The sequence below is a fragment of the Mustela putorius genome, unplaced genomic scaffold, assembly GCF_011764305.1.
Source record: "Mustela putorius furo isolate JIRA1106 unplaced genomic scaffold, ASM1176430v1.1 tig00003909_pilon_pilon_pilon, whole genome shotgun sequence".
Classification (NCBI taxonomy): domain Eukaryota; kingdom Metazoa; phylum Chordata; class Mammalia; order Carnivora; family Mustelidae; genus Mustela; species Mustela putorius.
In genome coordinates this window covers 43,057,403-43,082,186 of record NW_025422057.1, presented here as the reverse complement: position 1 = coordinate 43,082,186, position 24,784 = coordinate 43,057,403, and the positions used below count along the sequence as shown (strand labels likewise).

The 24,784-nt window shown below is 48.2% G+C and overlaps 1 protein-coding gene across 2 annotated transcripts in view; it reads right to left on the bottom strand.

Annotated features, from left to right (window-relative positions):
* GRID1 (glutamate ionotropic receptor delta type subunit 1) overlaps positions 1 to 24,784 on the bottom strand; it is a 685,082-nt gene that overhangs the window by 1,576 nt on the left and 658,722 nt on the right. Inside the window, exons 14-16 of one of the 2 annotated variants that reach the window (XM_004765778.3) lie at positions 15,750 to 15,916; positions 9,203 to 9,443; positions 8,857 to 8,947 (exon numbers count right to left, since the gene is read on the bottom strand). In XM_004765778.3, coding sequence (XP_004765835.1) covers positions 8,858 to 8,947; positions 9,203 to 9,443; positions 15,750 to 15,916 — 498 coding nt within the window. In that variant the 3' untranslated portion in view covers position 8,857. The remainder of the gene's footprint in view (positions 1 to 8,856; positions 8,948 to 9,202; positions 9,444 to 15,749; positions 15,917 to 24,784) is intronic. The other variant, XM_004765776.3, reaches the window with a different exon arrangement.

Here is a 24,784-nt window from a genome sequence, read left to right as displayed (position 1 = left end):
AAGCTCCTAAAAGACAAAGAAGATGTACTCTAGCTGTTCAGTTCGCCCCAAGGAGGTGGGGCATGAGACCAGGTGTCCACAGAGAAGCCACACCAGCTCCTCGATGAGGTGCTCAAAGTTTCAGGCAGCATGAGTGCCAATGTGGTAGGCAAGCTCATGGCTATTTCTATGTTTCTCTCTGAGGTCAGACTGCTAGAGAAATGCCATGTCAAAGCTCCGGTCTGAGACAGAACACCACAGTGTTCTAAGGCTGTCTAATGATGGCATCCATTCAGTAGGAACCTGTCTTGTAGCATGGTTAGAAATACCACACAGTGGAGAAGCCCTGAATGCACTTTCAAAAGGAAAAAGAAGGAACCATACACATTTAAGGGCCATTCCAGGGGCTGCTCTGAGCTCCTAGGAGGCTGGTGGGAGATTTTCTCCAGGAAGAGGCCACCCTGAGTAGCTGGCATGAACACCCCTCTCTCGTGGATGGTTAACCCCCATGAAGTCTCAATCCAGCCTTCCTCGAGCAAGGAAGTTGCTTCTGCACTTTGCTCCTTATTCCCAATGCCTCCTGGTGTGGTGAAGGCAGGGCCACTGCTCTCTCCACACCTTTGCCAAGTTCATGACTGGTAGACAGAGGTTGGCTTCTGTGGGACACAAGCCATCTTTCCCAGAACCTTTCCCGGAATAAGAAAACTAACAACCCCCACAAGAGAGTAAAGCACTCATCCCAGGCCAAGAGCAAAGCTGAGAATAAGAAAGCCAACTGATTTCAGGATGGAAGATAACATGGGGCTTGACACTGTGTCCCAGATGGAAACATCAGAAGTTGCTGGCAGAACCAACATTCCAGGGATCTGAAGCCCTACACAGCAGAGCTCAGCTCACTGATGCTGGGAAACCAGCTCCAAGTTGAGGACATCTCAGGGTAGCGAGTGTCGTTGATGACACTGGAGAAAGTCGCTGGAGCGGACCAGGCCTTTACTTAGCCTAACTAAATGTGATGCATGGGCTGTATTTCACAGACTCTTTAAAGCCTGTGAAAAGACAAGATGCCAAATTCAAGTTCTCTCAACTACCTTTCAGCATACTGATCCAGGTCTGTGCAACCTTGTCTTTTTCTCTGTGTTTTATCTATTGGTTTTTATTCTTGCATATGAATCTAATTTTTAATTGTTTTTTAAACTGTTATATTAGCCCCTTGTTGTTTTAGGGCCACCATGGATCAATCATCTCTTCCTAAGAAGACCATGGTTTGTGTGCTTTTGGGGAATTACTTCTTCCTCACCAGAAAACAGTTTGGCAGGTGCCCTGCCCCACCTGTAGCTAAGATGCAGGACCATGACCAAGCAATGACAATATGGCTGAATCTGAATCCTGAACAAAGAGATAAAAAGAGACAGAAAAGAGTTGATTATCCTTCCAATACAGTAGGAATACTTCAATAAACTTTCTGCTCCATGACCATCTCTTGTCTCCCAGCTCTGTAGACAAGCATGACCCCTGCACCCCAACCCATCCTGCCTCTCCAGTCTTCTCATGGTTGCTATGTGCTCCAGAAAAACTGCTGATACAGCACTTTCATTTGCATTGGCCGAAGTCTGTGCCATGATGGCAAATCTCCATATCTATTGGTTATTTTCATTTCAAAGTAGGGGAAGGATGAAAGACAAGTATCAGAGATCCTGGAAGCTGGGGAAGTTGAGAGAGAATTTCAGACACTTCTGGGGTTTACTTATATAATCCTCCCTTCTCTTTACAGCAAAGCTTGTAGAAGGTTGAATGAGCTGAGTGTCGCTGTTGGCAGTGCCTTCAGTTTCTACTGAAGGAAAACCAATGGCCACTGGACTTGGGATCATGAGGAGAACTTGTTAGTTACATAATCTCATCTTTTCCTCCTTTAGATTTTCTTTCCAGGGCTTTAAGGATCCTTTTGGGGATGGAAAGAAGTCAAGTTTAGGAGTGGACTAATTTGGAGAGGAAGGCAAGCATCTTGGCCCCAGCCCTGTTCACTCTGGTGGTAAGAAGAAAGCCCGTGACCCTTTTTTCTCAGAAAAGTGTTCAGGAGATGCTGCCCATTTTGCTGGGGTCTAGAGAAAGAGAAAGGGGAACTTCCTGCCCAAGAAGGGCACAAGAGTCGAGAGTGGAGACCGCGTGAAAGGAGCCCTCTCTGCCTAATGCCACAGACACAAAACAGAAGGAGAGCTTTGGGAGAAGACCAACTACCCAAATCCTCTGAAGAAAAATGTAGCAAAAGAGGTCTCTGAGATGCAGTCATTTACCAGAGAAGTATGAGGGAGAAGAGGTTCGGAGAGTAGGATTCTCAAAGTGGCTGGGTATAGGCACCAATCTAACATGATAATCACAGCTGTGAGGACTTGGTCTGGTAATATCAAAGTGTTTCGAATAAAAGTCAGCCCAGAGTGTAGGTGTGGAAACAGCCCAACTACCCCCCAAATCAGTATTTTTGGAGGAAAGAGCTTGAATAGTTTCCTAAATCTAAATAATTTTTCTCATGCCTCAAGTTAAGTAAGGACAGATGAAAAAACTTCAAGAAGAACTATAAAGCTGTGCCATGGGGATCGACTTCCAGCTGAGGTCAGTCAGGAGCCTGTAACCTCTCCAGGTCAGGACCCAGAGAAAATGTCCACACCAACTGAACAGACTTCCCAGGGAAAATTTCTGCCCCAAATGTAGTCAAGTAAGTCACCCTCTCTACCCCAGCAGAATTTCACTCTATTCAAATTCGATTACTGCCAGTAGATCCAACACAAACAAACTCTGGAGGAACAAGGTGCCATCGTGAGCTGCCCATATGTGAGTGTTTATCTGGACAGCAAAATGAGGAGAACTAAAGAAAATGCCTCACGCCCCCTGAAAACACAGGCAATCTGGCTCTGAGTCGGCCACAACATCCCTCGGCTGCCTGCTTCCTCCGCCGCTGTCTAGTCCAAGTGCAAGGTGGAGAAAACCACCTTGGGTGGTAAAGCCCAGAAGCATAATCTTGGGTCACCCGGGGCCACAGATTTAGCATACACCAAGTCATTTCCCGTGGCCCCTGGCCAAGGAACGAGGAGGCGGAAATAATCCGCCCACTCAAGGAAAGAGGCAGTAGTGATTTGAATAATTATCTATATTTTAGACAAAATGGGACATTCTATTATGTTATGCAAATTTAAATAATGGACTTTTTTATGTGAACTACATCAGTTTACATCCTCATTATCTCAAGTTTTTGGTGTTCAACCGCATGGAAACTTGCTGCTGTCTTCATTAATTTACTGTAGGTAACTGACCTAGTCAAACATCCCTGAATATGACATAAAATTCACAGACTGCATTTATCCCTGAATCGGCCAAATTCTGCATTTCTCCCCTCATATTAAACATGATGACAGATGCACCAACAGAGGTGACTGGGGACCCTCTCCCAGGCATTGTCTTGCAGAGAGATAAAGTTCTGTAATTAAGCCGCTGTTCACCAACGTGGAAATAATTCAGTGTACTGGAAAACGGTAATTAACTAAACTATCATCTATGTAACAGCCAGTTACACATGGGACTTGTTAGAACAGACTTTGTTTAGTGTCCAGTGGCTTTCACTTTAAGTTGGGATGGAACAAAAATGGGATGAGGGACTTCAAACCTGACTGGGATGGTTGTAGAGGTGTCCTTCCATTACCACTGAGACCACCCCAGTTGTAAATGAGACTGAACAGCTGGGAGAAACACCATCCATTTGAGCTTCTTAAGAATTACTCCAGGGTGCCTGGGTGGCTCTGTAGGTTAAGTGTCTGCCTTCAGCTGGGGTCATGATTATGGGGTTCTGGGATCGAGTTCCACATTGGGCTCCCTGCTCTACAGGGAGCTTGCTTCTCCCTCTCCTCCCTGCTTGTGCTTTCTCTCTCTTGCTATCTCTGTCTCTCTCTCAGATAAATAAATAAAATCTTAAAAAAAAAAAAAAAAAAGAATTGCTCCAAAGACTTGCCAGCCCCAAAGGCCTGGGCTGGAGTCTGAGACTAGTGGTTGGGTTAGAGCAAAGAAGTTCAACAGCTAATGAAGTGGTCTCAAGAGATGATGGGCAGTTTTCAGAGCATCACGAGAAAGACTTCCATTAGGTGCACTCATTCATTTCACAGGGGAAGACGAAAAGAAGAGAGAGCTAATGGACACTTTCCTTCAGAGGTGGTAGCAGCAGGTGTACAAAGGGGTGAACCGAGGCAGGGGTGACAAGATCTGTTCAAGGTCACACAACTGCATGGTAAGTGGAGTGTAAGGATCAGAGTCCAATCTACCCAGTTCCCAAACCTGGGCTCTCTCCCACTATGCAGGCTATGTGCTCCCAATTTCCCTTTAGAAGGATGGTGTAGACCTGTGGTTTCACCCTTGGCAGGATATCCGAAGCAGGCATGGGGCTTTTAAAAATTATGGTTGTCCATATCCACCCAACCCTACCCTTTGGGGAATGGAGCCCAAGCATCTATATTTCTAAAAAGCTCCAGGATTAATCACCTCTGATGTGCAGCCAGAACGGAAAGCCATTGATCCAGCTGCAATGATTACACAACAATTTAACATTAATAACATTTTCTTTATAGGAGCCCAGACTGGTTCATTCATTCGATAAACACTTTTAAGCTCCTACTACCAGATGAGCTAATGTTCTTGGTAAAGCATCCATCTCGGTCCCTGGCATATAGAAGGTACTCGATACTTCAGTTAGATCCATCACCTCGTAACGAGAGGCTCTGCCGTTGCTGGGGCTGGACTAAGTGATGGGAATGCAGAGGTGGAGAAGCGCCAGCAGACTCTGAGCAGGCACGGACAGGTAAACCATTCACAGCAACTTGGAATCGCAGCCAGCCTGAGTGCGTATGCATGGTGGTGACAGGGCGGGGGGCAGCCCGTGGGAGGTGAGCAGGGGAGATCAGACAGAGGGGAGTGATGTCTGAACAGGTTGTGAGGTGCACACTGGTGTATGACAAGCACTCACAGCCTTCCTGCTGGGAGGCTCTGGAAAAAGGGCAGCAACATACACTCACTCTCCTCCCCCTCGTGCTAAGAGGTCTGATATCAGCAGTGTAGCCATTGGGCCAGGCTTGGTTTTCAGCAGAAGAGAGAAACTGGGGTTCAGAGGATGTCAACACCTAGCTAGGAGCCAGGATCCTGGCTCAAGAAAAAGCCCAGCTTATACCTTTCATGGGCCAAATCATCCTGAAGATGTTAAGTAAGAACCCCTGCTCCTAATCATACCCCACCCAGGGGCAGACACGTCATTTTATTCCAGTTCTGTCCCTGTCACTTCTGCCTCCTCTTTCTCCAGGGCGAAGGATGCCTTCCTCCAATGTTCTCAAAGAGAATCAGGACAGGTAAGAAGATAATGTGTAACTTTCCCAGCACAGACAAGGTACCACACAATGTGACCTGTCTTACCCGTGCCCGTGACTGCCCATCCCAAGGTCCTTGGGAGGGAGGAGCCCCCAGGCTACCATTCACCAAGCACGGCCCATGGGCTGGTGCTGTTTCTGGCACTTTGCACACCTCCCTTCATTGAATCTCAGGGCAATGCTGTGAGGCTGGCATAAAGGAAGAGGGGAAAGGTACAGGAGAGAAAATTCTCTATGTGAGGTTGATGAAGCATCAGAGGAGTGGAGGCAGAGAGGGTGTGCAGCCAGAGGGAGAGCCCCTTGAAACAAATCTCCCACCAAGTGCACCTGGCCACCTGCAGCAGTGCCTGGCCACCCGGGCCTCAGTCAGCTCCTGTCTGCAAGGGAAGCAGGGCCTGGGGGAGGGCAGGTGAGGCAGGCAGTAAAAGCATGCCAAGCTCCTAGCCCTGCGACAGATGATTCATCCCTCACTCTTCATGTCATCTCCCATTTGTGCGGTTCTCATCTTTATTTCATGAATATTTTATTCTCCGAGCAATGGCTCCACTTCCCCCATAAATCTAGAGGGTGGCTCTTTACAGCAAGCACAAAGCCTGCTGCACTCACCTGTACTGGGTAACTACATAATAGTCTGATTCCTTAGAAAAAATATGAGCCCCAATCCACATGAATATTAAGGGGTTGAGCGCACATTACTATTCTTCCTCAAGTAGGTGTCTAAAGTCTGAAGGCATCTCAACACAAGCCATTAAACACAACTAGAACTACACCCAAAGACAGCTTTCTGGCTCTTAAGAAATATGGCCAAGGCCCCAGAATGAAGCATTCTAAGACTAACCAGACACTCTCACCCAATTGCAAACACTGCTCCAAAAAACACAGGTAACCAGTACCACAAAGTGGTTCTGATTAAGGATCATTATTATTTGTGGAAGGTGTGAAAGTTAAGTTTCTAATATTGTGTTGCGTTGCCTTCCTGGTTTCTGTTCCTTATGTGATGAGGTCCCAATCACTTGGCCTGGCACTCAGATCCCTCAGAGAAAGCCCCTGGTCCCTGGTCCAGCCCTCTCCACTCACCTCCCCCTGCTGTTGCTGACCCTCCAGTCCCCAGAGCTCCAGGTGGGGGGCGGGGCCGGGGGGTAGGAGGTCAGTTAGGACTATTTAACTCAATGCTGTTCACCTTGCCTAACTTTTTGATCTCACCTCCAGCTCTACGATCGGTACCAATCCTTTAACACTGACTTCTAACAACTCCAAGCCCCAAGAACTCTTCAGTAACCAGTACCCCTGCCCCCTAAGTCCCCACCATGCCAAGGCTGGGCTGGGCGCACCTTGGTACATCCATGGTACCTTCTGCTCACTTGAGAATGGTCCTGACCAATGAAGACTGCTTTGGTCAACCTCTCTGCTTGACACATCTGCCCCTGTAGAGGTGAATTCCCTAAGGACATGGGCTATGCCCCTATAGGCATATTTATGAAAGGAAAGAGAAGAGGAAGGGAGAAATTTCATTTGAAAATCAGAAACCCATAAAAACAAGAAAAAGAGGGGATAGTTCCTTTTTCTACCAGAAGGAGCTGGCAGAAAGAAAGGCAGCTACTATGCTTTTTAACTTGCCTCTTCATTGGTCCTCATTCCTACCTGGAAGCAGGTTGGTGGCAGGGGCAGAATTTCCACATTTTCTAGGTAGGACCAATGTACTTCATTCTCTTCTCTTGTGCCTGAGGTCCTGGGCTTATGTAGAAGCCAGAGAGAAGGTAGGGTGCTTTACTGGCAAGAAGAGAGCTGTTCCTCGTAGCTAGGTCATTCTTTGGTTTCCTGATCTTTTCTCTGTTTTTCTCTTTCACCTCTGCCTTCTATGTCTCTCCAACAATCGACCCAAATACTTGTCCTTCTGTCTCTCTCTGTCTCTCTGTCTCTCTCTCTCTCACACACACACACACAATGACTATTCATTCTGGGATACCTAGGCTAGGCTTATCACTAAACCCTAAACAGGGATGTAAAGGGACATGAAGACTGAAAGCAGATGAGAACACCCAATCCAGAGGAAGAATGGCCTCTCCCTGCACCTGACTCATAAGGGACATTCTGGAAGGCTGAGCCTGGGCACCTGCTCTGCCCATGCCATCCCAAGTTAGACTTTCCATGATGGTGAGATGCTCACCCACCCAGAGAGCTTCTCCTGCTCCCTGACCCAAGGATATTTGCACAAAGGAAATCAGGCTATGGCTGACTGGGTTTGGAAAAACACCAGACCCAAACCAAATAACATGGAGCCTGGATACAATGGGATCTGGTCCTCTCTGGTCCCACTTGGAGGTAACTCGAGGGCCACCCTTCCTTGGGTGTGTACTCTGATGCTTCTGTGCATATAGCCTTGATGGTGAGAAGCAGGTTGGTAACAAGACAGATCTGTGGCCTTTCCTTAAAACTACTCATCAGAATAATTCACAGGTCCTCCCCATGACTTTCACACACACACACACACACACACACACACACAACACACACAAATTTCCAGTAGCAAAAGAAGCTTGGGCAGAACCATTAGCCATTCCTTTCAGTGCTTTTCCCTTAAGTCTGCTCCCTCCTGCTCTCCTGTGGCCCAGGTGTAACAAGGAGAAGCAAGAGGCCATGGGAGACCTAGGCTTTGCACTTCCTTGCAGAGAGGCACACAGAAGGCAGAAGAGGAAGATGGGTGTCTCCGGAACATTTCCAACACACTGAGTCAAACAGCAACGTCCTTCCAGCAAAAGCTAAGTGTGATGACAGAGAGCGGGATGCCTGGTATGAATGGAGAGTCTGTTCCCTCCCCCACCTGGCCAAGGGTTCCATGACAGACTGATGTATGGGCTGTGGCCAACCAGTCCCTCCAGGCTGCAGAGACAGTGGCCATGGCGACACTGCCTCTTTGGATTTGGGGCTGCTTACTTTGCTGCATTGTGTTTGAAATTTACACCTGTTTGTGTCAACCTGATCTGTTGATGATAATTCAGAAGAAGCTGAGCTGTATGTAGCACGCAGTGGAAGGCCTACCATGGAGTGGCTGGGCTTTTGCCTCCATGCGTGCCGGTGTGGAGGTTTCTGCTGGCAGAATATCAAATAGTCAAAAGACCTGCCCTGCCACCCTCCCTTAGGGGAACTGACTCCAGGGTATGAAGCCTTCACATTAAAAAAAAAAAAAAAAAAAAAGAGCTTGACGAAAAGCAAAACCCCAATGGAATGAAGTGTCCTGGGTGGAATCAGCTCATGCTCACCACAGATAAGGCGGGGAATGTGCCAGAACACGGAGTCTGGACAGAGCCGCCATGTTCCCTGTGCTGGGCATAGGCAAGGCTGGGCCCTATCAAGATGAGGGAGGAAGGGAGGATGGGAGAGGCAGGGCCCGGTCCCTACGTGCATGCCGGAAGAGCAGAGCCCTGTGGCCCTTGATGGGAAAGCAAAGAGAACCAGGAAGGAATGAGGTCTCCTCTCTTACCCTACAGTTGTTCTCTCCAGGTCAGGGTGGAGGCACATGGGCGGGGCAGGGTAGGGAAGGGCCCTCTGGCGCTGCTCATGCTGCACCCGCTCTACAGATAAATACAGGACTTTAGTGGCCACGGCTGGGGCCTTGGCCCTTCGGTCAAGCATCGAAACATCCCCTCCATTTGTTCTCTTGCTTTAAAATCGAACAAAAGCAATGACACCCCACCCCCACCCCCCAGTAAAACATGGCTGTCTGCACACAGGTGACTCCGGTAAGTAGTAACTAGAAGAAAGCCCGCCCCGGGGGACTCTCCTGCCTCTGGGCTGCAGAAGGGAGAAGCAGGACGCAGGGCACGGACCTCTTTGGGGGTCTCCTGGTGGCACCGGTTGCTGTTCCACCACAACTCCAGGGCAGCCACCAGGCAGGCGAGGAGGAGGCCGATAGCCAGGATGCAGAAGACCCCCGCGAAGCTGTGCAGCTTGAGGGCTTTGCCGTCGGCCTGGGCACTGGGAGGGCTGGTGAGGTCGCAGCGGCCCAGGTGCGGCCACCACTTCTGCTTGAGCACGTCGAGGTCCCCGGTGTCCTGCAGCTCCAGGATCCTGCAAGACACCAGCCATGGAAACCATGGCCCCTGGCCTCCTCAGCGCGGTCCTGGTGACCCCAGCCCCTTCCGCAGCACACTGGCCCTCCCACAGAAAACGCTGAGCCATGGCAGCCTTCTTCTGCCCCAGCTGTCCCCTTCCCCAACCCATCCTCCCCTCTGCAAGCAAAGTGCTCTTCCCCCGGCACACTCCAGATTTCTTCTCTCTCCTCCTCAAAAACCTCGAAGCTCCCACCCACCCTGTCTCATTGCCCGTGGATAAGGTTCAGTGGCAAAGCACATAAGGACCCTTCACATGGAATCAGGGGCAACATAAAGAACTGGCTGAGGCAACACTCAGACCTCAGACTTTAAAAATGCTTCCTTTCAAACTTCAATAACCACATTGTAAGTCTCTCTCACCAGGATTCACCGAATCACTCATTCATTCATTCATTGAGCATCTGCCTTAGGCTATGTACGATATTCAGCACCGCTGGGTGAGGTCCAGAGACTTATACACAGACTTTGAACAATAATATACAGAGAGAGGCTGTGATCAATACTATGATATGAAGATAGAGGTGCTAAGAAAATGGTGCATGGAGAGGATGGTCCAGTCGGGGCATTACGGGAGGACTTCATCAAGGGGGTGCACACCTGAAGGAAGGTTAGTCATCAAATAGCTCCCACTTGTCTAATACATTCTAAGTGCCAGGATATAGCCTAAGCTCTTGACAAACAGTGTTTCATTCTCATGTCAACCCTTTGAGATGGTTCCTTCCATTTTTCCAGAGAAGGAAAAGGAGGCACAGGGAGGTAAAGTATCTTGCCAAGGTCAATTTGTGGTTGGCAAGGATGGCATTGAATGAGGACAGACAACAGCCATTCTTGCAAGTTTGTTCTCAGCTACGTGATCTGTATATCTGAGATGCTACAATATGGCCAGTGAGGCTCCAGAGAAGCAGTGGGGAGGAGAAGGATGGTGGGAGATGAAGACAGTAAAACAGGAAGAGCTGAGAATGTGGGCTTAGAGAAGGTGTGAGAGCAATCTGCATTCTATCCTGTTCACCAAGGTAGGGCAACCCGTGCTCTTCCCTTATTCCCCATGTAGGTGTCTGAATGGTGGTTTTCCTTTGTTGTGGGATGTGATAGACTCCCTCTCTAATCCAGGGGTCTGAACAGTGAGCAAGTAGTAACTGGCAGCCCCCAGGCTCTTCATACCCAAGCTTTTCCTTCTGGGGTAGAGGGTATTTTTTTAAGCCTGGTTCATGGTTATACTGCTATATGATAAAACCTGCGGTGACCACTCTGAGCAAACCCGGGTGTGCACATTTCAAGGGCAGTGGTTCTTTATAGCCAGGAGAAGCTCACTTCCAACTGGCCATTTGAGCAGTTTCTGCCCCGGGCCTGTGTTGCAGGCCAACTATGACTATAGGCTGAGGCTGAGTTCTGTGACCATGCATGAGCTGTGACTGGTGGAGAGGGAAGGTGACAGCCCAGGGGTAGGGGGCGGGTGTCTTCTGACCTGCCAGCATCATGGGCCCAGCAGAGCATGGCCTCTGACCCGCTGTGAACAGCCTGGCTCAGGGCAAAGAACAGGCCATGGAGGCACCAGATCTCAGCTGAGTATCACAGGACAAGTGACTTGCCCCTGTTAACCTTGACTGTATCATCAGTGCAAGACAGACCCACGAGCTTTCCAGGTGAGTAAATCCTTTGGGATGAGGGCTACGTGTTACTCTCCATGGTTTCTCCCGAGGAAGCACAGTGGCAACCCAACTTCGGCCATCCATGAATGTTTGTTGCATCAACATAAATATGAATGTATTAACAGAATCATGAAAACTAATCTAAACAAAAATGGTCATTGTGAGATAATGAGATGATGTCTGTTAAGGGCAAGGACACAAGTCGGCACAAAAGACTTAAAATGCCACTGTGCACAGAGGGGCTTGGTGATGACACAGATCCATGACTGACGTGTGGATCTGTGTGGTTTGGGCTTGATCTATATGCTGCTGAGTGCCACAGACCTCTCGCATGGCGCATCCCGAGATGGACTGGGCAGCAGCAGTGTCCCACCACCACTGTGTGGCTCTGGACATGTTAGGGAAGCTGTCCACTGGCTCAGGCTAGAAGGCCATCATCTAAGTCTCTGTTGGCAGGTCTGAAGAAGCTGGGTCTCCTGGCAGTTAGAGGATCCCCAGGACTGGGTGGGCAGGATCTCTGGGCTGTGAGAAGCTTCGTGGGTAGGCTCCTGGCTTGCCGAGGAGCGACAGCAGAACTTTGTATATATTCGTATAGATTCTGCTCTCATGGTCCAAACCCAGACCTGCCATCACACCAGCCATGTCAGGCAACCTCTCCACTTTAGGACTCTCACTTCTAAATTCGGAGATCATAATGACTCCTACCACAGAATTATTGTGACAAAATGAAAAGACAGGACATGTGGCCACCCCTCAGCTCAAGATCTGGCAAGTAATCAGAGTTCCCTAAAAGCCAGTTCCAGTGGCATGGTCTGATGGCCATGTGGACCAGCAGCCCTATCCTGTCCTATATTGACCTACGCTGCCCTGAGAACATAGAAGGGATTGATCATTTTCCATTGTCTTAATCCTCCTCACAGCCTATAAAGTCGTTCTTATAATGTCAGTTTCACATCCTGAAGACCTGAGGCTGAATGAACATCTAGATGGCTGGCCCACAGTAGCAATCAGAAAGTGGCAATGCTGCTCTTCAGAGCTGGGTCATGCTGACTCGGGAGGCCACGCTCTTTCCAAAACATCAGGTTGCTAAGTGCAGTCAGCCTGCTCTTGGAGAGTCAGGCTCTGGTTTAGGGGACCATGAGACTCTGGCCAGAGCATGGCTATAGGGTCTGATTCCTACTCCTCCACTCACTGATGGCAGCATTAGGCAGCCTGCTAAGTTCTGCTGATGCTTGCCTTCTTTCTGCTCCTTTTAATTGTATGTATTTTTATGCCTGATATTATTCCAGGAAGAATGGAACGCAATTTATAGGAAAACATAGAATAAAATAAAAACAAACAAATCAAAGGAAAATTTAAAAATGTAAGCAACAAAGGAAAGATAAAACAAGTCATGGGCACTAAATGAGTCCTAGAACAAGGCTAAACTAATGCACACCAGAATAATCTATACCCCTGCTTACGAGTAAGCTGGAGTGATCATAGCTGTTTCCTGAAGCCAGTCATTCTATTTTTCCAGATAGATGTAATTGCAGGTGCTTTCTTCTGGTCAATAGTTGTGGAGCCCTGCTACACAGTAGGTGCTCCATAAATGGCTCTTAAGTTGTTAAACATTTATTGAATGCCTGCTCTGCATGCCATGGTTCACAAGCAGGTTACAGCACTCAACCCCCACCATACACACTTATAAGGTGTAGTGTATAGACCCCATCTGCCAAAGCAAGGGAACGTATCTGTACCCAAGGAAATAGCTTAATTCACAGGCCTAAGGGGAAAAAAGTTACTGCAGTTCCAGGTAAGACTAGGGGTCTATTTTTGTAAGACCTTTTTTCTGTAAATGGCATGGAGCATTGCTTTCTGGATCTGCACCCTTCCTGCTCTCAGGCGTGATGTCCCCAAGTAGGGGCACCTCACAGTTCTGTATGCACCATACAACAGAACCTCTTGAAGAACCACTGGCCATAGTAAGTTGGCAACCCAAGGTCTGAGGGTTCCCTCCAAGTAGAGACCCATCTGCCCAGGTCGGGGAGGGAGGATGCTTCCAGTTTAAGAGGGGCTGCAACAAAGAGCCAAGTGATGATAATTCTGGAGGCCAGCACAGCCCACTGGGGACATTTACTTAGAGTCACAGAGCACATGGCCTTCTCATGAAAGCAAAGAGTAATAACCAGAATAACCAGGAAATTGGATTAGGCACTTTTGTTTCTGGTCACTTCTGGTGTTGAGGGGGCAGCCAACAGAGCCTCTATTGTGAGAAATTTTGAAAAGAACCTCAGGGTAGCACTTTGATAGATAATGAACAGGCCTGCTCAAGGGGAAGCCTGAATTTTGGGACCCTACACCCCCACACCGGTCCTGGTCAACTGCCCTGTAGGGCCATACAAAGGGCATGGAATTACTTCTGTACCCAGCAAGCAGTCACAATGTTGAAAGTGACCAACCACCCTCTCTCTGCTCATCTCCTTCTCTGGGCTGAATATCCTTAGGTTTCCTCCTGATCTGATTTGGGACTGCTGAACAATCCAGCTGGGAAGCAAGCTCTCTCCTCTCTTCTCTCCAGTGTGCCAACAGTCACTTCAGCAGATTTTAGAGCTCTCTAGACAGTTCAAGTACCTGGGGACCTTATGCTTCCCTCACTGGGACCCTGGGCTTCCATGACTGTGGTTTGAGGGCATGTTAGCTATTGACCCCCACCCCAGCTCCCCTACCATCTGTTCCAGAAAGGTGTTCACAGGTTGATGGTGTCTGGAATGCCCTGAGCCTCCTGTCTCAGAAAACCAGCCGGAGTACACCTCAAGAACACCAATGCAATACACATCCTAGACAGAAGTCATTCCTTCTTCATGCCTTTAATTGTAACACTTGATAAAACTCTACCCCTTCTTCTCCCTGGTCATCTCTGCTCCAGGGAGCAAAGGGAGGCACAGAATGTATACTTGATTAAATTCTAGGAAAACAAAACAAAACAAAAACGCAAAAGCCTCATTTAACTTAGATAATTCTACCCTTTTTCCCTGTTCTGCAAACAAGCTACTGAATGGATGTGTCACAGGGTGTCCTCTTCAGCCTATCTCTGATGGGGTTTAGGCTCAAGTGCTCATGGTCACAAAGCCCTAACCCACACCTCCAAGGAAGGAGAAGGAATACAGTAGGGATAGGAGGTCCGACAGCAATGTGGGTGAAGGAGTGGAACTCAGGGACTTGTATTGTCCTCTGGACTCTGCCAGGAGCTGGCTGAGTGACCCTCTGCAAGCATCAAGGTGTTAAATGATGTTTATCTAACCACTCTTGACCCTCCAAATAGATCATCCTTATTGATGGGATATCTGTGTTTACCAGCGAACTGGTATTGCCCCTAGGCTGGGGTACCATGCCAGTTTTTTCACTTGGATACCATTTTGGATTTCGGTGGGCCAAGGCAGAGCCTGTCCTTTGGGATTCCTCTCTGGGCTCCTCAGTCCTGCCCTTTTTACTCACCAGGATGTCACCTCATAGACATGTGTGAGCAGTGGGCCCGAGGCACAGATGTCCTTGGGAAGAGGAGCCCAGGTAGCAGACTGGCTACTGGGAACAGGCCACTGAGCTGACCCATGTCCTCACTTCCGCCTTGTCTGGTAAGGCCAATACACCTAGTCAAAGACTAAGGCAAGATTCTCTGGCAGAAGCAGTGGGGTGGTGGCAACAGATTATTTTTCACAAGGAATCTGGCCAGGTGTGCAGGCTGAGCACTTGGAAACTTGATCATGCCCCAGTGTCCAGAGAAGAATAGGCTCAACAAAGGATGGGCTCCCACCAGCAAATTACATGGGAAGCTAAGAAAGCCAATACACGCTGGACATGCTATTTCATTTCTGCTGTAGGGTATCCATGTGCCTTTGCTTCGGCTAGAATACCCACCCCTATTCAGCCCTCCTCCCCCACTACCCTGCCCCCTACACCTAGCATTTGCTAGTATTAAGCACCAGGAAGCTGTTCTGGGGAGTATGGGAAGGAGGCAGTCATGAGCCACTGTCCACTCTGCAGGGGAAGGCAGGTCCCTTGCCTCCCCCAGTAGGTGCCATCGGCCTCCTCAGTCCACGTGCCCATGAAGATAGGGTCAATATGCTTTTCTGACCACACTATTTTCAAGACTCCACTTTGACTCTTCCCACATTGACTTTTCCCACTGAAAGCCAATGTCAGAAGTTCCTATTACTTAGAATAAGTAATTACTGCATCCTTGTTGGATCCAATTCATTATTCACTTAATTTCAAATAACCGGGCCTAGCTGGCTAACCCATCCTCATCCTTTAGGCCTCAGGTGTCACTTCCTCTGGAAAGTCCTCCCTGGCCTCCCCCAGGGGCTGGTCGGTTGTTTTCCTCTGCCCTCCTCCACCTCTAGAAAATCCTCTCCATTGTACTGAATGCCCCAGGCCAAGGACTATGCCCACATCATGGCTCTGACTGAGACTACATACCTTTATGGGAAGGAACCACATACTTGCTCTTCCCTCCTGGGCTAGCATGGGACTAGATGGGGTGGGGGGGGAGCCATGCTGGGACACAGTCAGGGCTGAAGAAGGTTATAATAAGAAGGTTACCCGCCAAGTCCCCCTTGGCTGGCGGTGCTTACCTCTGGGAGAAGAGGTCCCTGTAGGGGCTGCCATGCTGCAGGGCGATGCCATAGCCCTTGCTGCTGACGCTGTTGCCAATGACCGTCACAGAGCAGTCATCATCCGTTAGGGCCGCGTACTCCACCACTGCCACATCCCACAGGAAGGCGTAGTTCCCCTTCTTGGCCTGAAAGACCAAAATCACCATGAAGTCAGGCAGGCTTGCCGCAGTTTTGAGTGGCGAGAACTGCAATCATGGGATTTGCAGGACCCTTCTACATGGCCCCCTGCCCGCCAGCCAGCACTGCAAGCTCTTCTCCTATTTTTCGGCAACAGATTCTGCTGCAAGCTGATGCCACCCACTGTGCTTAGACATAAAAGGCCATGATGCTGCCTCCAGGAGGCTCCAGGGCAGCTCACATCACATGGAGAGGTGGGGAAGGTGAGCAACAGGTGGGCTCTCCTGCTAGCCTCCTGCTCGCAGTGGCAGGGACCTCGTTCTCCGATTAGCAGCCCACCTTGGAAAGTGCAGAAAGGTTGACCTAGGAAATTGAGGTTTTCTGATCAGAGATTTATAGGGAAACATAATAGTCCCCATTTAGTATTTGTACTTAGAACCCAACTGAACCCTGTTCAGGGTGAACATGAAAGGCCCTAGGTTTAGTGACTCTGAGTGGCCATGCCCTAATATCTAGGTCACAAACTTGCTATGCATATGGAAGGATCCAGGACAGGGTCCTGATTATTATGGTGTCAGGCTGCATTTCTGCCATTTGCCTTTCCCTGCTCACACCAGAGTGTCCCCATGCATACAGACATTCACAAACACATACACATACACACATGCATATGCACATTTTAAATGTACACATATCTGCATGCATGTGCAGACACAAAGGTACACAAGCATACATATGTGTGGGACTGCACGTGCACACACACACACACACACAGGAGCGGGTTTCTCTATCAAGGCAATGGCTGCAGATTACTCCATCAGGAATCCGCCCATGGCCACGCTGAAGTCCCACTCCATCACACCCATCCACAGCAAACTTTCTATTTTATCCTGAGCCTCAATTCTGACTTTGCCTGGAGTCTGGGCACAGTGAAGAACTGTAAACTGCTTCGCTTCTTGGAAGGCGATGTAAACTAGACATTGTCACTTGACCAGCTTAAAATAGAGCATAATGTTCTTAATGTAGCCCTGCGCCCGGTTTTAACTCTATAATGAGTACGCAGACGCCTCTTTGCCACTTCTTCCCTCCTCCCACAGCTCACACTTGGAGCTGGAAGCCTCAAGTCTCGGCTTGGAGGCAGGCCTGAAGCACAGCAGTCAAGAGGCCAATCTGGCATGCTACAAGCTTCGCCATATCGTCATGGGCGTGATCTCTCATGTCAGCTCAGTCTTCACGTCCGCTGAGATTTTCCATGGAGGGCCATAGTTGCTTAGATGAAGATAGTCAAGATTTTACTTCTTTCAAGACCCAAAGCACACGTGGGCCCAAACGGATCATCTTCTCTTCAGAAGTTTTCCATCAAAGGGATTTGTAGGTAGAGTGTGGCATCTCCCCACCCGGCAGGAAGAGGCTGCTCCTAGCCATTCCCACAGTGTTGCCCAAGGACCCTGTAAGAATTGTCCCACGCACCAGTGCCACCTGTGGACTCTCACATCAGGGAGCAATCCAAATAGGACATCAAAGCCTCACTCTTGGCCAAGCCAATTTCAGAGGTCCCTCAAGGACTTTGACCCTGGTTGCAAAATTACACTCATCTCTCTCCCTCCACATGGGAAGATAACAGTCTTTGAAATTTTTTCCTGCTGGCAAATAAGTTTTCCCATGAAAAGATATAAATTTTCAACCTCTTAGTATTCGAGTTTCTCAGCAAAATGTTGACTTATGACCTAATATTTGGCTTCGGTCTGACTTTGGAGCGTTTCACATCCATGCTCGCAATTCAACATGACAATCAGACATTGTTATTTGTACGATTTCAAAAGGGCATGTCATGTTGAGGGAAGAATTAAGATCATGTTCATTTCCACCTTTCAAGTGATGTTCCCAGAAGGAAAAGGAAATAAGCTGGCCTTGACTGAGTGGAAACTGACTCTGACAAAAGCTTGGCACAGCCATTCTAAGGGGGTACTTAGTTTCCTTCGAGTCACGAGCATGGGTGGCTCCATATGGGGCTCAGTGATAGGTGAGCGCGGTTCCGTGAAGGAAGCATTTATTGTCTCATTGGCCTAAGCTGAGAAGGCAGGAAAGACAGAAACAATGCCAACGATGTCTCAGCTGCAAATGCCTGCTCACCAGGAAGGCACTCAAGAAAAGAGGGGAAAGTGGTTCGCGTCCTTGAGCTGCCAAGTGACCCCAGACATTCAGTCTCCCCATTTATAAACAGGGACTAAATGTACTATTATGTTTCCTGTCTGCTTCAAGAAGCATGCGACTGGTCCCAGTCTACTAGGCAATGCCTGAACAGGGAGATCTGGAGAGGCAGGTGTGCCCCATCTTGCACACAGGCCAATATGAAGACCCAGCAGCAGTGATGCTCCATCTTTATGAAATACTTTCTCAAACCCCTGCCTCACTTCCTCAGCACCCCGGAGCTTCCTACATCCTCCTTTTAGCCCCAAACCGAGTAAAAATGTGGCACCATAACCTTCTCTAAGCTTCCGAGGGAAATTTTCTGGATCTTGCAGATGTCGCTCCATCTTCCTGGTGGGTCACAAACCCTATGAGACACAGAAGCCTTCTTTGGTCTGGCTATGCTCTCGGAAATTTTCAGCTGCCATCTAAAGTAGCCCAAACATCCCACCCATCATGGTTACGACCCCGGATAGGGACCCTCTTGTCCCCATGTAAAATGAGCTCCACAGGCTCCCACCAAATTCTAAGATATACTTCTCCCTCATAGGGTCAGAAACAGTTTTCCATGGGCCCTTATCTACCTTCTTATTCTGTGCTGTTTATCCACAAAGCTTGGGGTATTTGTGTGTGTGTGTGTGTGTGTGTGTGTGTGTGTGTGTGTATACAGAAATATATGTATATGCAGAAGCATACATATACAAAAGGAAAGTAGTAGAAAACCATAGGATGGATACAATATTATTACTGTTCTGCAGATATATGAAATGTAATATGCCAAAAGTTGGATAGGATTATTACATAATGGAGTGCTATCAGTGATTCTTAGGACAAGCTGCTTAAAGGTTCTTCTTTAATCTTGTAACACAGTCTCTGTTACCACACACCACACTGGCACCAAGTCTGATCTCTGTACCCCTGTGTGCCCTTGTCCATCAGTAGAACACAGAGGCCTGGCAGAGCTCTCCAATTCCTTAGACATTACCCAAATACAACCCTTATTTCCCTGGGCTGAATCTAAACATTTTGCTTTGTTTCATTTTCCCCTATCCCTAAAAGGAAAAGGAAAGGCACAAGGTTCAGACATGAAATGAAAAGATGTGAAGACTCAGGGACAGGAGGAAAAGAACAGCTTCCACATTAGAGAAAGTCAAAGCCTCTGGACTTCCATCCCTGGGATGTCAGGATAGCAGCAGGTGGACTGGCCTGCCCTGACCTGTCTCCCTGCAAGCCTCTTAGCAAACAGGATCCAAGCCCTTCCCTGAAGTCTGCTCTGCCCTGTCACATACACACTGGAACACTACAGCATGGAAAAGGATGGAGACATGAGGTGTCTGGTCCCTGCACCTCAAGCACCCTCCCCAACATTTGGGAGAAAGGGATCAGCTTCTATGGCTGGAGGAAGGTTGGGGTACCACAAACAAGGCCAAGAGTGAGCTGGAATATGGGATGACTCACTCTCCGTTGCTCCTCACTGATAATAAAATGAGATTGCTTTGTCTTTCACTGCACCACTGATTCCGCCCTTTTCAGAAGTCCCTTGGAATACCAACTTTCAGAGACAACAGCCTCAGAGGCAAGAACTTCATTATGCTCTTCTCCGCCATTCTAACTGCTTCTGGAAAGGGGCAAGCAACCACTTTGTTCCCCAAAACAAGGATGCTAGTACTGCCAACATTAAACACAGATGTTATGGGAAAGGAAACGCTGAAGGAAATCAGGTGTCTGGTGTTTGCTGTGCCAGGGACGAGGAGGGGGAGAGTCCCTGCTGGGTGCCGGGACCTTCAGAAACCCAATTCCTTTTCCATCCCTGGTATAAGTGTGAAGGGCCGAACATTAATGCTCTTCTACAGACAAAGAAACTCAGATTCAGGCAAAGAAAGTGACTTGCCCCAAACAAACCCAGGTGACGAATGGCAGAGCCAGGTCCAGGTGAGGTCCCTGTGGCTCTGGCTCCAAAGAAGCCTGGGCTCTCCTCTCTGCCCCACTTGGGCTTGGGAAGAGGATGGCTGAGGAAATTGCTCCCAGTGTCCTTGGCCTCCAGTCCCATCCCAGGGCAATGCTGCTGGTGACACAGTGCTCGGAGCTGGCCTTCTCCAGCTTTGCAAACAGAGGTGGCTTGTGGAACTGCTGAAACTCTGTGAGATGGACGTCACAGGGAACCACACTATCGGTCCTCGGATGGGGTTGTCAGGATATGGGGGACTCCTTGGACTCAGCTCACCATCCAGGGGCACGCCCAGTGCCTCTCTTTGCATTCACCTCTCACCCCAACAAAGCAGAGCTTGGTCCTCTCGAGAGTCCCAAGTCTCAGCTCCCATGGTCTCATTCACAACCTGGCAGTGCCTCACCATGCACAGCCTGGACCCCGGCTACAGGGACACCTGCACTATGCACTGTAGCAACTCACAAGGTGCACAGTGAAAACCCAGATCATCTGGGCAGAAAAGGATAATTTCACAGTCTGCTGGTGGGAATGTGGGCAGGCATGATGTTTCTGGAATGGCAATTTGGTGGGGAGATTCCTTTTAAAATGTGCATACACAGCAATTGTACCCCGAGGGATTTATCCTAAGGAATTATTCAGTTTCTGAAAAGATGTTTGTACAAAGATTTTCAGAGGCACACCATTTAAACTAGAAAGCATTGGAAATAATCTATATGTTCAACACTTCAGAATCAACTGGGTAAATGATGGTGTCAAATGATGGACTATTACATCACTGTTACAACAGTTTTAAGAGAGCATTGGTTGCTAAGGGAAACGGCTGTCCATGGTAAACAAGGACCAGCCTGGGTTCTCAACTCCGACCGTATCGATGTGAATCCCAGCTCCAGTGCTTGCTGGCTGTGTGACCGCAGGCAAGTTGCCTAATATCTCTGTGCCTCAGTTCTCCTGGATGCAAAATGGTCCGTACCTCACAGAATTCCAATGAGGATTAAACCCCTCAATACATGTGACGTGCTTAGGGCCTTACCTGGCACATAGTAGAAGCTAAATCAATGGCAACGAGTATTATGCTGCCTAGTGGAAAAGAATCTGTTACACTAGAGTATTTGTCTTGTGTATCCTTTTTCAGTCATTACATAAAAATGATATTTTTATGTTTAGGAAGAATCAAAACCAAGCACCAAATAGCAACAATAGTCATCTGGGGTGAGGCCATCACAGGTGACTTCTGGCAGTTTCTTTCGTTCTGCTGCGTTGCCTATTTTCTGCAGCTCGGCAAGCATTTCTTCTGTGATTGCAGCTGTCCAAGGGGGAAATTTTAGCAATCTGGCCTCCTTCCTTCAGCACAGTGTAGTGAACAGAGTAAAGTTCTAGACATGGACAAACACAGGGCCACATCCCAGCTCTTCAGTGAACTCACAATCTTGGGGACTAAAAATGGCTTCCTAGAGGACTACACTGTGTATGACATTACAGGCCCAATACACCATGTCCGGCACTAGTGAGGGCTCAGCGCAAGCTCTGTGTCCTCCTTCCTGTAGTCCTCAGCCTGATTCAGGAGGCCAATCTGTCAGCTCTTAAGGGAACATCCTTCTCCTCCCCACCCCCTCACCCCCTGCCAGTCATTCCTGCACCTTGACCAAGTCATCAACATGCTCTGTGGGAGCGTATGGGGTATGTGTGTGTGTGAGTGTGCCTACATGAGAGTGTGTGTGTGTGTGAACACCACAACCCGTAGGAAAGCAGCAGAGAAGTGAACTCAGGTACCAAGCACCTGGAGAACCACAAAGGGTTTACAATAAGTAGACTATCAGCCGGTAAGGAGCCTGCCTCTCCTGGTCAGAACAATGGATAGGTTGTCCCAAATGACATGCCAATGCAGGGCAGACAATCAGTAGGACTCTCAGAGCTGTTCGCAAGCCAGCCTCAGGAGACTGGAAGGAAACATGCCACTCAAGGAATGAGTGATCATGACCATTTGTCTGGATCAGCCCCTGGACCAGCAAAAGCAAGCAAACCAGGAAGGCTCCATGGGAGGGGAGAGGGCAACTGAACATTCCCACAATTAGCATTATGCCTGCTCTTCTGAAGTGTCCATGGGGCACACCGTCAGTTTGGCTCCTGGCTTCAGACTAGCATGAGTAGGATGGGGCTAGATGATGAGATAACACAACAGAAGAGGTGGCAAGGCCATCTGGTACAGGGATGTCGTGTGTGTGTGTGTGTGTGTGTGTACATGATCTCAGGTAAAAGGGCAATGCTATAGGTTTGTCATGGCAGCCCCGGTGATGTTGTCCATTACCTATATGAGAGGACAGGGATAAGGGAAATGTCTTGAGGCCACAGCAGCATAAAATGGCTCCTGATAGCCAGGCATTATGCCTGCCAGATGTCTGCAATGATGGCCTGTCCCATCCTGGTATTCCTGTATCCTAGAGTAACATAGTCAATTGTGAGGAGCATGACAAGGGTACAGAGAATGAATGGCACATAATCCCTCAGGCTACCAAAGTTCTTACTCTTACATTATCTTCTCTTTGATTCCTTAACTTCCTTTATAGAATCTTCAGCTCCATTTCACATGGAGCAAGGCATGTCATGTCAGTGAGAGCAAGGGTCTGGACACAGGTGGGCCAGGCCTTCCCCTAGTGTCCTTGGCCAGCCACCCGAAACTAAGCCTAAATGACCTCATCTACAAGGCAGGAGTCGCAAGCTCACCTCACAGGCTCATCACAGGAGCACACAGCATGGACAGTGTCTGATGCATTGAAGGAACTCAAACAATAAGACACTGTCCTCAGGATCATGATAATCATCACCGGCATCATCCTTACAGCTCAGAGTTTGGACCCTCATTAAAATGCAAATGCCTTGGGGAAAATAACACTTATCATCCTCAGTCATCAGCCTGGTAAATTAGAAACCTGGGTCACAGTCTTGGTCCAGCCACCAACTCACTATTGATTTGTAAAAATGGAAGATGAGCCGAGATCATCCTTAAGGTCTTCTCTGGCTTTAACATCCTCAAAGTCTATGATATAGCCCAGTGGTTCTCCAAGTGTGTTCACTGGAGAAATTGAAATGAAATATAAATTCTCAGGGTCTATTCCAGACCCAATGAAGAAGAGACTCTGGGAGTAGAGCCCAACCACCTAATGATTTCTCCAGGTAGTGCTGATGTGTGGTAAAGCTGAGAGATCCCGTGGTATAGACCTCGATGTCAATTAATTTCTGATCTTCTCTTGAGAGAAGGTTTACAAAGGGGAGAGTATTATGGCTCTAGGGTCTCAGCTTGGGGCCCTAAACAGGAATGGAAGTTATAGAGTTGAAAGAACAAGACTACTGAAAACAAACACTAAAGGTAATTTATACTTTATACCTCCTTCCTGCAAAGTACTCTACATGGTGCTTTCCCAACCACTCTCTTCTTAGAAAGTCCGGGATAAACTTCCACAGCACAAACTGTCAATTTCCCAAGAGGACTGAGGCTCAAAAAGGACCATGCCCAAGACCACAGAATCAGCTATTGACTGAGACTGGATGTCTCCCCAGGTTGCCTTGACTGCAAATGGCCTTCCGCTCTCCCACATCAAAAATTCTACCTCAGGAGCCCTGAAGAGTGACACAGGGCCACCTGAGCAGCTATCTCTGTCACCATACTGATATACTGATTTTTTTTTTTCTCTTCCGCAGCCAGATTCTGGCCAAGGTTTTGTTAATAATGTCTGCCTCCAGCACTTGCGCCTATGGAAGCTTTATAGCTGTGTTCCCTTTTTGGGCCTCTAATACTCTGGGAGAAATAGTCTTATTTAGTGAATCATATATTGTCTTCGTGGGAGAAGGTTTCTCACATCTCCAAGGGAGAAAGAGCTGGTTCAGTACAAAGGAAGAAGAAAAATCCTAACTTAGAAGGAAACTTAGAAGGATCAATGGCTCCTTCCTCAAAGTCTCAAACTGCATACCATCAGCAAAACCAGGGGCTTCATAAACAACCTTACCAGCAGGGCAAAGGGACACATTGATTTTCAATGATTTGTCAAAACTTTAAATTGTCTGAGGAACATGATAAACAACAATCTAATCTGAGTTTTTCCATGGGAAAGATTAAGAATGATCTAAAAGAAAGAGTGAATTGGTTCGCTTAGATACAGAATAGATCACAAAGAGAAAAGAATACAGAATGAAAAATGTCATCCGAGAGACTTAAGAATACATGAATTTGGGGCGCCTGGGTGGCTCAGTGGGTTAAAGCCTCTGCCTTCGGCTCAGGTCATGATACCAGGGTCCTGGGATCAATCCCTGCATTGGGCTCTCTACTCAGCAGGCACCCTTCCTCCCTCTCTGTCTGCCTCTCTGCCTACTTGTGATCTCTGTCTGTCAAATAAATAAATGAAATTTTTAAAAAACAAAAATAAACAAAAAAAAAAATACAAGAATTCAGATAGCACAGAAAACAAGTATGCAGTTAAACATCCTATGGAGAAGCCCCGGGCTAGGACCATGCAGATACTCCCCGTGTGCACACGTGTGTGCGTGCACACACACCCATGAAGGAAGGTAAGTCCCATGGCCATGCATGTCCTGTTCGCTGCCCTAGCATGATGTCTGGTATACAGTTGGTGCTGAATAAATATACATAAAGTGATTAGTCAAGAACTGATGGCATGAATGCTAGGATCTGGGAAGACTGAGGTCTTGAATCAAAGCAAGGTGGGCTGGATATATCCTGTCCACC